This window comes from Cyprinodon variegatus, unplaced genomic scaffold, assembly GCF_000732505.1.
Source record: "Cyprinodon variegatus isolate N-32 unplaced genomic scaffold, C_variegatus-1.0 Scaffold251, whole genome shotgun sequence".
Lineage (NCBI taxonomy): Eukaryota > Metazoa > Chordata > Actinopteri > Cyprinodontiformes > Cyprinodontidae > Cyprinodon > Cyprinodon variegatus.
Window position 1 is genome coordinate 462,569 of NW_015150704.1, and position 13,458 is coordinate 476,026.

Here is a 13,458-nt window from a genome sequence, read left to right on the forward strand (position 1 = left end):
ATAAATAGATATCTCTCTAAAGATGATTCATTGTACATTCTTGGAAAAATATCTAAAGGGATACAGAAGGGAGTTTGAATCTTTAAAGTCTTCGGCTATATTCTTAAGTCCTTCTTCTCTATGCTCATAAGTTAAGTCATTTTTTTACCTAATTTGTTTAATCCAATATTTTCTTCTTTTTTTTTGCTTGTTCCATCAGTTCAAACTAACTCATAAAACGCTTGAGAGCAATGATTCCCAACCCACTGGGCTTTTTAGGTTCAACACCAAAAACATTCTTAACCTTTCCTACACATTATGGAACCTCATTGAGAGTCATCATTTACTTTTTTTTGCATCATATTTTGCTTTTTTATGGGCATTTCTGCCATGTCATTCTTACTTGTTTTTTACTAAACTATTAAACCTTAAAAAAATCAAAATGAACAAAAACAAAAAAAGTGAACAAAAAATAGAGCTCTGTGGATTCATGGCGCAATATTTGAATATTAAGTAAAAAGGTGAATTTTATGTTTTTTTTTTATTTTTTTGGTTCAACAGGGTAAGCTAAAATATTTCAAGCATGTTTTGTAATTTTGATGATTTTAGCTTATATCAAATAAAACAAAAAACTTGAGTGATTTAGAAAATGCTGGTGAAGATTCTCATTCATCCAGGTCATAGTCATTCCAAAAAAGTTCAAAAACAAACTTTGTTTTCCAAGTTTAAAGGCGTTTTGCTTTCCATCCAGGAAGCTTTTTCAATTCAAAATGTCTGGATTAGTGTTGAGTAACAAGCTTTATAGAGTAGCACAACAGAGCCTTAGAAATAGGCTTAGAAATATGAAAATTGAACCTCCGCATGCTCCTGCTTGATCTTAGTCAACTGTTCTCCCAAACTCTGTCAATCGTTTAGGAGTGCAATAACAAGTCTGTATATGGAGCTTCACAGGGTTGCAATTTGGTCCCGGACCTGGGACAGCTCTTTGGTGTTAAAACTAATATCAAAGCAATGTGTAATGGATCAATTGATCGATCTTTGAGCCACATTTACACATATTCAGCCCGAGAAAGCCCCAATTCCAGCAGGAAGGTTAAGCACCAGCCCCCCAAAAACACCATACTTGGTTTTCAGGATAATGTGGTCGATCCGTCATAGTCTTGATTTAGTAGAGCAATAGTTGATGAAAATTGGGCTGTGTGTGGTCGGTCTGATTTGGTCCCACTTTGGTCCAAAAATAGACGCTGAAAATTAAGGCTTTTTACATTTCACTTTTTAACCGAATGTAGATGTCATTTGGAAGTAAATGATCTTGTCTTTTCAATGAAATCATGAACTTTAGTGGATGTAGTTTTGTCTGTTTGGTTAATATTTTGTCTCCACCTCAGAAGGTATGTGTGTTATTTTTATCATGAGGCATGAAGGTCCACCTCTTATTTTTAGTTTATAACACCCAAAAGGACATTTGTAATAATGGCCCTCGCTTATAGGACAGTCAGGATGGTTTAGGCATGGCCATCGCCAATCCCTGTGGTATCCTCTGTGCTTTAGGTCCAACACAGCTGAATGAAATGGCAGCATAATCTCCTCAACTTGTCATTTAGGATTCATTTGATTTTGATGTGCTCAACCATTGAAACATTAAATCCATGCAGGGTGTTGGTCCTTTAGCACTGCCTGTGGATTACACCTTTTAAATCTATTTTTCACAATTATGTTGTAAAATAGAAATGTTGAACTTTCCTCATCCTGGTTTTGAGTTCATTTTCAAAGGTTTTTAGTAATTTATTCTTTTTTCCGCACTTTTTTTTTAAAGATAACCATCTGCTGTGTTTGTAGAGTCACTTTTTCTTGAAGATTTACCATAGTTTGGATTACTTTTTTTTACTTTTTTTCGTCTTTTTTCGTCTCTTTTCCATCACTGTAATTTTAGAACCATACTGCACCCTTTGAAATTTAGGATAGAGTTTTGTTTTTTTTAGCAGTGCATTTTCATAATCCCTTCAAACCTTTTTTTCTGTTTATTCAATGAGTCACTGATGCTTTCATACAATCCCTCATAATGGTAAAGCTTTTTTTTAAGAAGGTGGGGCCTTTACCTGATCCCTGTGAAATAACCTGGAGCCAAAACAGTTAGATAACTTTAAAAAGAAACTCTGTTCAGGTCTGAATGTTTTGTTTAGTTTGAATATTGTTTTCTTTTTTTATATATATTACCTATAAAACTCAGGCACTCAAACTCTGCTGTTTGTTTCTCTGAATTATTAAAGATGTAAAAGACAAAAAGCAGCAGAAAAATAAAGGAAGGAGCAAACCTTTTATTTGTTTCCACCCTGATTCTTCTCTGTTTTCTCCCTTTCTTCAGCTGACCTGGCAAATGGGTTGATAGAGTTACTCTTCCTCTCTACTGTCATTTCATTCTTTCCCCAAGTCGTTTTTTATTTATCCCCTCCTGCTCTCTTTTTCCTCGCCTCCTTCTGTCTTCTTTTCTTTGGATTGGAGTGATTTTTGTGCGCTCGCAGAGAGCCTTCTTTTCTTTGTCCGACCTTGTTTTCTTTGTGCGAGACACTCACACCGGCCTGGGAAACTGTGGCGGACAATAGAACAGAGGAACCAGCGTATGAAATGAAAAAAGAAAATAAAACGAGGGAGGGGGGGGCGAGTTTAGAGAAAGGGATATTTAGGTCGAGAGAAAAAGGGGAGAAAAAAAAAAGAGATGCTCTGGTGTTGGGTGGGTGGAAGTCGATCGCTCAGGCCTGTTCGGATCGCGGTGACAGAATAAAAATGAGAAAAATACAGATTGGAGGGGAGAAAGAATGACAGCAGAGATGGAGAAAAGGAGGTTTTATGTGTCAATAGACACCATATCTCTGTTATAAGAGGAAGAGAGTGAGACGAGGCGGAGCTGGGAAATAAAAGCCAAATAACTGTGATAAAGAAAAGATAAATGGGGTGAATAAAAGGGGAAGGATGGGAAAAATACTGCTTGTATAAGAAAAAAAACAGACTTTACACGAAAGTCTGAATATCAGTTATTGAAGATATTCTGTAAGCTGAAAGATTGTTTTAAAAAGTATCTGTGTCACACCACAGAAACTGCTGCTACGTCTTTTAAAACAAAACTATTAAGACATGCATGTCTTAGAAAAGCTACAGTGGCCACTAAAGGGTTTATGCTTTTTTAACAAATACAGTTTTCAACTGTTCATCTAAAGTGAAGAATCCCACCTAAGAAATAGTTTGGTTTTCTGCAGCCAGAGAACCAGCTTGAAACTACATCATTACTGCACTAAAGCAGTGTAATTGGCTTGAAATGTCTTCAATATTGCAGGAATATTCATAAAGGCTTTTCTTAAAGACAACATTTTTCACTAAACTGACCATAAATATTAACATAATAGGCTAATATCTTAAGGATTCTGCAACTTCTCCACCTAAGAAAGGTGATCTGGCATGGAAACAATTTTGTTTTAGTTTGAAGTCTTAACTTTAAAGTTGAATTTTTACATATTTCTTTCAGTTTTAGCAAATAGTATAAAGATGCTTTGGAATGAAAGATGCTTTTTGAGTTAATTTCTAAGAAAGTATATTTAAAAGAGTTGACAGAGTGTTGTGGAAACAAAGTTAGGAGCTCTAAACCAGGTGAATGCTGCTCCTTTCTGCCAGCTGGAAGCTTTCTCTGTGGTTTATTTAGAGTTTGACTTTGCAAAATGTAGAGGCCCCATTCATTTCTTAAACATGTAAACCTGAAGTCACAATAGAACGTAAGCAGATTATTCTCACATTAGGATTGAAAAGATAAAGGTCTGAGCAACAAATTCCAAGTAGATTAACTTGTACCTGACTTAAAGAAAAAAAAAGGTGTGAAAAAAAAATCTGGAAAAGACAAAAGTGTCAAAGGCCAAAGGAAGAAAATGAGAGGAGAGGCAGAGAAAGAGAGAGAACATCTGCCCATCTGTTTATTCTTCTTCTCTTCCCCGGTGTAAATGGCAGCAGAGATGAGGCCCAGCTGTCGTCCACACACACTGAGCACAGGGAATTCAGTAGGCAATAATAGAGAGAGACGGTCGCTAATTCAAACTAATGGAGGGAGATGAAGATGGATGAGAGGGAAAACGGTGAAGCAGAAGCAGAGGTGTGGAGGGCGAGAGAGGCAGGATTACAAAGAGAAAGAGAGAGAACGAGTGGCGGCGTGAAGAGAGACAGCCATTAAATACATTTTCCAGTCAAACAGAACATTGTCATTGTTAATAATCAGGCTGGGTTAGTGTCACAGTGGGGGGGCTTTTAATAATTCAGCGCTGCCAGAAATGTATCGGACTCAGTTTAAAACATCTGTTGTCTCTGCTGGTTAATGATGATCACATTTAAAACTCGGACCAACCTTTAAAAAAACACTAATTTACAGATGTTTAGCAACACAATGGCAGAATTTTCCATCTTTGCATCTAACTCCAGTGTATAGAGACATCTAGTGGCTTAAACTAAAAACTACAACCAAATATCAAAACCAAAGGGTAAATATATAGAATTTAGGACGTAGGGAAGTCATATTTAAATGTCAAATCATTCTGGCTTAAACATGTATATAAATGTAATCTTTAAAAGTTAGAATTTCAATTTTTTTTTAAATCCTGTCATAAAATCTGTTGGGGTTTTTTTCGTTATCTTATGCAGGCCAGTTAGTTATACGTCATCTTGTACAGCTAAATTCGGCCAATCATATATCAATGGTATCATCTGTCAATCAAATTTTTTTGGTCATAGCATCTTGATTCATATGTTGCAGCTAATAAACGCAATGGTTGAAATAAGAAATAAGAATCATTTCCTTTCCCATTGAGTTCCGTCCCAGTGTTCACGGGGATGGACGTCTGTGTCTCTTTAGCAGGCGTAGAGCTAACAGAACTGGCAGCGTTGCGAGGCAAGGGCTAAAACATGTACGGTTTAAAGCCTTCTACCCCAAACCAAGCTTCTGCCGCCCTGGCGTCCTCTTCCACAACATCTTCGTCCCCGCTTTCCTCCTCTAAATAAAAAATGTCTGACGGAGGAGACTCATCTACGACCTCCGAGACAAAACTCTCCTCCTCTTGCATGTTTCTGCTGTCCATGCAAGGAATGCTTGACAGTGTGAAGCAATGAGGGCATTGAGGGTGAGCATTGGTCAAGATTTTGAGTGTTAATGCTAACTTAAGGAAGCAAAGGGGCATTAGCGGACCTGGCAACTGGCTGGCAACTAAATAGTAGGAGACTATGAGTTTGCACCTTACTTGCTAGGAGGAGTTAAACTTTTAGCTATCATATAGCATAAAAGTGGGAATCATTGGTCTCTTTGTTAAAACATGTCATTTTCCACAGCAGAGTTTCAAGCTGTGGTGCAATATACACAATACACAATGTGGTGCTATATGTATATATATATATATATATATATATATATATATATATATATATATATATATATATATATATATATATAATCATCAATCAGGTCAAGATTGAAATTCAGGAACCTCTGAAGCTTCAACCTGTTACAGAAGCGACTCGACATACAGAACAGGAGCTTTAGGGTTGCTGATACCTTGTCTTGTTCAGCCCATGTGATGGATAACAGGAAATACCATCTTCTTTCTCTCTGGAGAGAACATCTGAAAAATGGTCCAGGAAGAGACTAACACAATTATGAGTAATAAAATCGAAAAGTGCAGAGACCAACGTTAAAGTAGAGGAAAAAGTGGAAGCAAGCTTAATGTTACTGACAGATTTACCCTCAGTCTGTTTGCTGCCCATCCCACACTTCTGAAAGTATTGATATTTTAAGATAGATGCTACATATCGGACTAAAATAGTGCACTTCATAACTTACTTCTTCACATCCTTGTTAAAACATTTTTACCTAAGATCTTAGACGTCAGACTTCATTTAAGGTTGTTTTAGAAAAGGTTTAAGGATGCTTTTCATAGGACTATCAAAGAGGATTAAAACAGAATTCTTTAAATATATAAACCCTTGCTGTTACCAGTATTGTCAGTATATTGCCCTCTAAGTCCTCCTTTGCAAAACTTATAAACAGAAAATACACCCTAAGTTCAGCAAGATAACTGGTAATAAATATCTTTATCATATGTCAAGCCCCAGAAACAATTTTTTACTTTCCAGAAAGTAAATAATAAACCAATAAATGTATAAAAGTACTCTTTATACTCTTAAAAGCAGTTACAAGCTGAGTTGTAAAACCCTCAGGTTTAGAAGGTGCACTGCGAGTTCCAAAAAGTTATAGTCATAGCATCTAGGCATGTGCAGAACATCATCATACTCGTCGTCTTGTACATATCCAGGACTGGGTCGCAGAGGCAGCAGTCTCAGCAGAGACTCTCAGACTTCCCTCTCCTTGGACACATCCTCCAACTCCGCTGGGAAAAGCCCAAGGTGCTCCCAGGCCAGCAGCGACAGAGGCCCAATCCCAAACCGGCCCCTAAGCACAAAACCCTGAGCACTAACCCTCCGTTTGCATGTTCGCTTGGCGGGTCCGCCACATTAAGTGTCATTCTAAAGCACTTAGTGAGTAGGGCTAGTGGACCACTCAGCCCTTAAATAGCCACTCTGCATAAGTGTAGGCTCGCTGGAATTTGGCAGCAGGTGTAACAGCGGCCTGGTCCCAGAAGAAACGCATCCATTTAAATCTAAGTTCTACCAGCTTGCTGCATCTTAATCACAATGACGAAAAATCAGAAGTTAGGTACTAGAAAAAACGTAATTAATTCCAAAATGGAAGGTCCTCTTTGAAATAGTTTTATTTGACCGTATATATTTGTTATAAGAAAGGGGCAAATGTTATATTTTTATGCCATCTGTGCCAAAGAGCTACAGCCACGTACAAGGGGCATCACTGTGTTGCCTTAGCAACGACAGCTTTCTTTTCCTGTTGGAGGGAAGAAGACATCTTATTCTCATTTATACCCCCCCACCTTTAAACAAGTTGCCTTTCACAGCTATGAGTGTGACACTATTGCAAGTTAGACCTGATGGTTAAGTGTTAGGGATTAGGGAGCGGTTCAGAATTCCACCATAGTCCCTCCAGTATGTCCTTGGATATCCTGTAAGCCATCCCTTGGTCCTTCTCCTTGTGGAACATGTTTAAACATGTTGAGGGAGGCGTCCAGGGGGCAACAGATATCTGAGCTACCTCAGCTGTCTTCTCTCGATGTGGAGGAGAAGCGGCTCTACTCCGAACCTCTCCCTGATGACGAGGTCCTCGCCCCATCTCTAAAGGCGAGCCCAGGCACCCTGTGGTGAAAGTTCATTTCAGCCGAATGCATCCAAGATCTTGTTCTTTCGGTACTGATCCAGATTTCATAGACCAATGGGTAAATCAAAATGTTTGCCTTCTGGTTTCGCTACCCCATAATAACATCTTCATCACAACAGCCTCATTAATCCCTCTATCAGTCTCTCACTCCATTCTCCCCTCAGTATTGAACAGAACCTAAAGATACTTGAACTCCTCCACATGATGAGTACAGCCTTCCAGAAAGTAACCAACATAAATCCCTGTAGGTTCCAAAAAAATCCCAGCAACAATGAAGATCTTCAAAATGTTCTAGTAAATTCTTTATAATCTGATCATTAACATTACTTTACAAGTTCTGAAATAACAATGAAGTAACCTGTACCCGTACAAGTCTTCAAAAGTAAGTTCCTTTAAGTTCTAGGATAGAAACCATCTACAGTAAAGGTTGCATTAGTCTAGTTCCAATACATTTCCTTCAAGTTCTAGAAAGAAGCAATTGAAAGGGTCCCTTTACAAAACCATCAACTCTTAGAGTTTTCTGCTTATTCAAAAAATGACCTTTCAGAACATTAGTCATGCAAGTCATAGAAAGGACCATGTAGTTGTAGAAAGTAACCTCCATCTCCCCAGAACCTACAGGCTGTGTTGTACAATCCTATTCAATTAATCAAAACATTAGTGAAAGGTTCACTTATTTCAGTAACTCAATTCACTAAGTGAAACACATTATATAGATTAATTACAAGCAGGCTGATGCTTTTAAGGTTTTAGTTCTGGTACTTACTGTATGATTATTTTCTGCTTGAAGTTAATGAAAATTTAAGATTAAAATATTACATGAGACCAACAAAATTGTTGAGCATAAATGTGGAAAAGTATGTTTTAAATATCAGCTTTAATGTTTCAAAAGAATATATTTGATTGAACGATTGAATTTTCCCAAAATAGACATTTTTTATATCGGTACCAATATAACATTCTGATTGATGTACTTTTGTCGATGAGTTTAAAAATAGACAAGGGAGTCCTTAAAGTCTTTCCAAACAAAGCGGCCTGGAGGAATATTTTTCCAGTTCAATGAGTCTTCTTTGGATGCTATAACTTGGATTAAATGGCACCTGGAAAGGAACGGTTGCCCACCTCTGATCGAGGTGTATTCATGTGTGGTAACTGGTTAATTTCCAACACGATTGTAGACTGTGTGCTCTGCTAACACTTAACTGAAATTATATACTAAGAAGGTAGATCCCGGTCCTGAAGATCCTCTGTGACATTCTGGCTCTAAAAAGGTTCATTGCTGATTGAATATCAATGTGTGCACCTCTACCCAGGAGGGAGTGAGTGTTCCTGGGATAAAGAGCGTCTGACCAGCCCCCCTGCTGGAGCCCACAGCGGAGGAGGAGGAGGTGGTGGTGGAGCCCCGGCTGTGGGAGGAGGAGCTGGAGGAGGAGGAGGTGGTGCAGCGGGAGGTCCTGGGAGGGGGTCCACCTTAGGAGCCGTCAGTCAGCAGCAGCTCCAGCAGCAGCAACAGCAGCAGCTACTGGCCAACAGTGGGTATTCACATGCACAACACTACATGGAAAACACACACACACACACAATTTCACACTGTGAGTTTAAAGGATGGCAATATTTGTTAATGTACGGCATTTAATCTGTCCCCATCTCCTGTATTACCACTCTGCCTGGATTAATCAGCACACACTCTACTAAATGACTCAATTCATCAACACCACACATACGCACACACAGGTCACACACATATGTAGGCAGGCAAACAGACAGACACTCGGCCCTTTCTTTCTGCAGAAGTAATGTATTTGTACTCTCACACCGGGCAGCAGGAAGCGACAAACACTCACATTGATTATTCTATCACTTCAGTCATCACGACCACAGCAATCAGTGTTATTGTTTCATTGCAATGAAAGCAGCCCTGTAAGTGTGTGTCTCCTCTCTAATGTGTCCATGGAGTGGGAGCTCTGCAGTTTTTAGGGCAGCGGGGTCATGGAGGTCAAAGGTAACTTATTTGGACACACTTAAAGCAAACATTTTTAATACCAAAAGGGAATTCTCAACCGTTGATTTTATTCACTGAAGGACGAATAGCTGAACTCTTGACACATTTTGAAACCAACTTCCATCATTTATTGTGATGACTGGTGATCAATGTAGGGGAGTCTTTTTGGATCACGGTCCTGAAGAGAAACCCAGTGCTGTTTAACTTTAAAGGGACTTTATCGTCCTAGAGATTATTTCTTTAAATTGTCAGTTTTTCTAAAAATATATATATTTTTTTCAATGAATCTTTGTTTTGTAAAATTTTTGTATTCTTTATTTTTGTTTATTTTGTTATTAATTTTTGATTTCTTGCCAGTTCTTGAGTTGATCTCAATGGTGACTTTATTAGTTAAATGAATATTTGATCAAAAAACAGAAGAAATTGGTGATCAGGCCTTCTCCTTCAGGCGTTTGTACAAAAGAGCAGACTTGTTAGTTCCATTCTATCAAACTACACTGTCATGATTTTATTAGTAGATTTTGTTTTAAAATGCTGGTTTTGTTTTGTTGTTGTTGTTGTTGTTTTTTTTACCAGTAGATCTACCTCATTAGCCCACAGCACATGTTTTCAATGATCTTCAGATACTTTAAGCAAATATAAGACTGGCTTTTTGCTTTCATTTTGATGACCAGTGGTTTCTTCTTAAAGCTCATTGATGCATGTCATTTTTTTTCCTCTTTATTGCATTTATTTTATTATAAACATTGACATGTGCAGATGAGCATAGGGCCCATAGGGTTTGTGTTTGTTGATCCTTTTTTACTCTCTGGATAAAACGATAACGTGTACTAGGAAGGATTTGGGTCAGTTGGCCATTCCTAGATAGCTTACCTTTTTATCTCTACTTTGTCCATTTTTAGATAATGGTTCTTTTTCTTATTCATTGTAATGAAAAAATTCAGAAATGTAATAGTTTCCAGACAGAAAAATGCCAATGACTTTTCTTATCTTTTGATTTTATGTTTTTGAGATTTATCCTCCTTCTTTATGTCGTCAAACTGGTCCTTTTAAAGTAATTTTTTTTTTATTAATTATTTCTTTTTTATTATTCTAAGGGTCAGGCAGAAATCTGCCCTGACTTTGACTAGCAAATATGAATCATTACTGTTAATAAGTAAATTGGTGACAGTTGGGTAGGTAATCTTTCTAAAAGGGACCATGTCTTTTAAAAGGTAAAATCCACTTTTAAAAATGTTGTATTCTCTCAGGTTATGTGTGTCTGATGTTAATGATTATTTAATGAGCAACACCTTTGCTTACTATCCCCCCAAAACATCCTGCAAACTGTCTTAAAACATTATTGACAATCCTCTCAATTCCTATTTTTGCAACTTTTCCTTCCATTCTATTTTCCTTGATTTTCTTGTATACTTAACTTTCTTTAGTACAAAATATTTGTGGCCTACCTTCTCTTAGAAGGTCATAAGTGATTATGTACTATGCTGTACAGCTGTCCAGCCATCAGTCTTTCTGGTATTTTATAGGGCATAATTGAATAATAGAAATTAACTGTGGAAATTTACAGTGAGTTTCATTTTTTATATCAAGGGATTGAAAAAAAATGTTTTGAGGGATTTTACAACTTTAAGGTACAGTGGAGAATTTTCGCAGATTTTTGAGAAGACCTGCCCTCTCCACTTTGAAAAAAAAATGCACATGCACAACCCTGTACCTCCTCCCGAGAGGGAACCCCAATTAAATGCGTGCAAAAGCGTGCACAGGGCTATTTCTCCTCGTGCACGCTCTGTTTAAAAGTTGCTGTTTGCATCACTGTCAGACTCACCACCGGTAAGTGAAAATAGGGTCCAGCATGTAGGACTACTATTACATAAACATATCACCAGACTGATTGACAATTAGGAGGACCAGTTATTTTTGATGATCCACCTGGAAACCCTCCAATATGCCTTTAATAAGATGCTTTATTAAAAAATATTTATTAATTTATTATCAAGATCACATATCTGTGAATGAGAATGCAGGTAAATAAATTAACAGAGTTCTATGAATTCCATTAGACCCTAAAGAACATATTAGGCTTATTAGCTTAGACGTCATCAGGCGGTTTTCCATCAAGTGAGTTTAAAGGTTAACTGTTTAAGAGAAGTTCTGTTTGGTCTTTTATTTTGCATGTAGTTACAATCGCAATGGTTTTACAGGTTATTTCTTGTAACTCACAAGAAGTTCCCCTTTCTCCTAAATTTCTCCCCCTCTCTCTGTGTCTCAGGGTTGGACCTGCCTTTCATGATGATGCCCCACCCTCTGCTGCCCATGGGTTTGCCTCCTGCCTCTGTGGCCATGGCCATGTCTCAGATGAACCATCTCAACACCATCGCAAATATGGCCGCAGCCGCTCAGCAGATACACACCCATGTTCACCGGGCACCTGTCATCAAGGTAAAAGCAAAAGAACCGGTTGCGCAAGATATCATTAATATTCATCAACATATGGCTTGTTTAGCACATATCTGAGGCTTTTATTATGTCAAATTGAACATAAGTTAAGTAACAATAAGAAACTTTGATAGAGCACTAAAAGATAAACTAATTTAACTAATTTCTACAAAAACTTTAGGAGTGTTAAGATAAAACCAAGTTAATCTGATAAGGAAGGGATCTTATTTATTTGATTGATCAATGAGTGGATTTATTTACATATTTATATTTTGTGATCATTATACCAATTAGTCAGAACATTATACCCGGGAGCTACGGCGGCATCCAAACTTTAAAGCATACTGTCCTTGTTATTGATGCTACCCTGAAGTCTAAATCAAATCAACGCATTAAAAAAAAGATATGATTTCTTTACCTAATTTGGTCCAATGAACCTAATTATTATAAACATTTTTTTTATTTCATAAAGCTGCACCTCGTCTGTGTGTGACGCTCCCCTCCCTCTGTTCTTAGGAAAGAGTGTGTGACAGCCCCTCTCTATCTCCATCTGTGGATGAAACCAACACTCCTCTGCAGTCGCAGCCCAGCAGCTCAGCCTCCAGCTCGCCTGAAAGACTCGGTACCCACAGAAACCCACACTGAACATGACATCATCCACAGCATGCCTTTATTTTTGTTTTAAGCTTTTTTACTGAACTGTTGGGTCAGACGGAAAAATGATCATCTGTCACTCAGATGGTTTAGGGGTTAAATCCAGCTTTCTTCTGATTTTTAGACAATTCTTAGATTTAAATGTGAGTGATGCACCAATCACATTACAGAAATGCTCCTCCTGTTTCTGCTTGTCGACATTAAACATTCAAGAGTGCTTTATCATCATCCTATCACATTTACATAAATTGGGTTACTTGGGTCCCAGTTTGGAACAAGATAAAGAAGATGAATTAAATCTGATTAAAGAAAAGAGGATGAAAATAGAATATTTAAAGATAAGATAAGATAACTTAATTGCTGCACAATGACATGAATAATAGTGGCATCAAAAAGAATCCAGAGTAATTATATTTCAAGGGCAGCAGGTTGAATACTGTTTTTTTACTATAGTTTGGCTGAAAGTCTATGAGGGATGATGTTGCAAGGTCCAGCAGCACGTTCGAGCATCAGGAGTGGTGCATCCGAGTGTTTTGGGGTGCGAGCGTCAGACTGTTTGATGCTGGAGTTCAGAGAATTGAACTTTTCCTGCTGGACGTTGGAGCATCAACAAATCAGAAAAGCTGATCCAGGAGTTTTTTGGGGGGACAGACACTACATGCATGCTGCCCTCGTTTCTGCAGAGCTGTCTGGATATGAAGAATAAATAAACATCTAAGGGTTAAACTCCAAAAGTAAAATAAAAAAAAAGTCGGGAGAATGGATTTGTTATGTAGGCTAGAAGGAAGAGAGAGCAAGCTCTGATCGCTATTGCTTCACTAAAACATTTTTTTATGAACTATGGCGAATCAGTTTATAAATACCCAAATTAACTAAAAATGTCTGCGGATGAAAAATATTCAATTGTATATTCTGGTAAAGGAAGTTTTTACTACAAACCTTAAAAACTCTTGATATTCACTTCCAGCCGCTTTAAACAGCAACAGAAATCCCCCACAGGCTGGCCGCAGCAGAGAGCTATGAGGTGCCCCCAGGGACATAAATCAGAATTAACTTGCATATACACATATTAAATTAC

General features: G+C 37.8%; 1 protein-coding gene across 1 annotated transcript in view; it reads left to right on the forward strand.

The window, feature by feature from the left end:
* Nucleotides 1-13,458, forward strand: part of LOC107089415 (dachshund homolog 2-like) — a 123,244-nt gene that overhangs the window by 91,328 nt on the left and 18,458 nt on the right. The window contains exons 4-6 of the mRNA XM_015382174.1: nt 8,602-8,820; nt 11,560-11,729; nt 12,243-12,348. Coding sequence (XP_015237660.1) covers nt 8,602-8,820; nt 11,560-11,729; nt 12,243-12,348 — 495 coding nt within the window. The remainder of the gene's footprint in view (nt 1-8,601; nt 8,821-11,559; nt 11,730-12,242; nt 12,349-13,458) is intronic.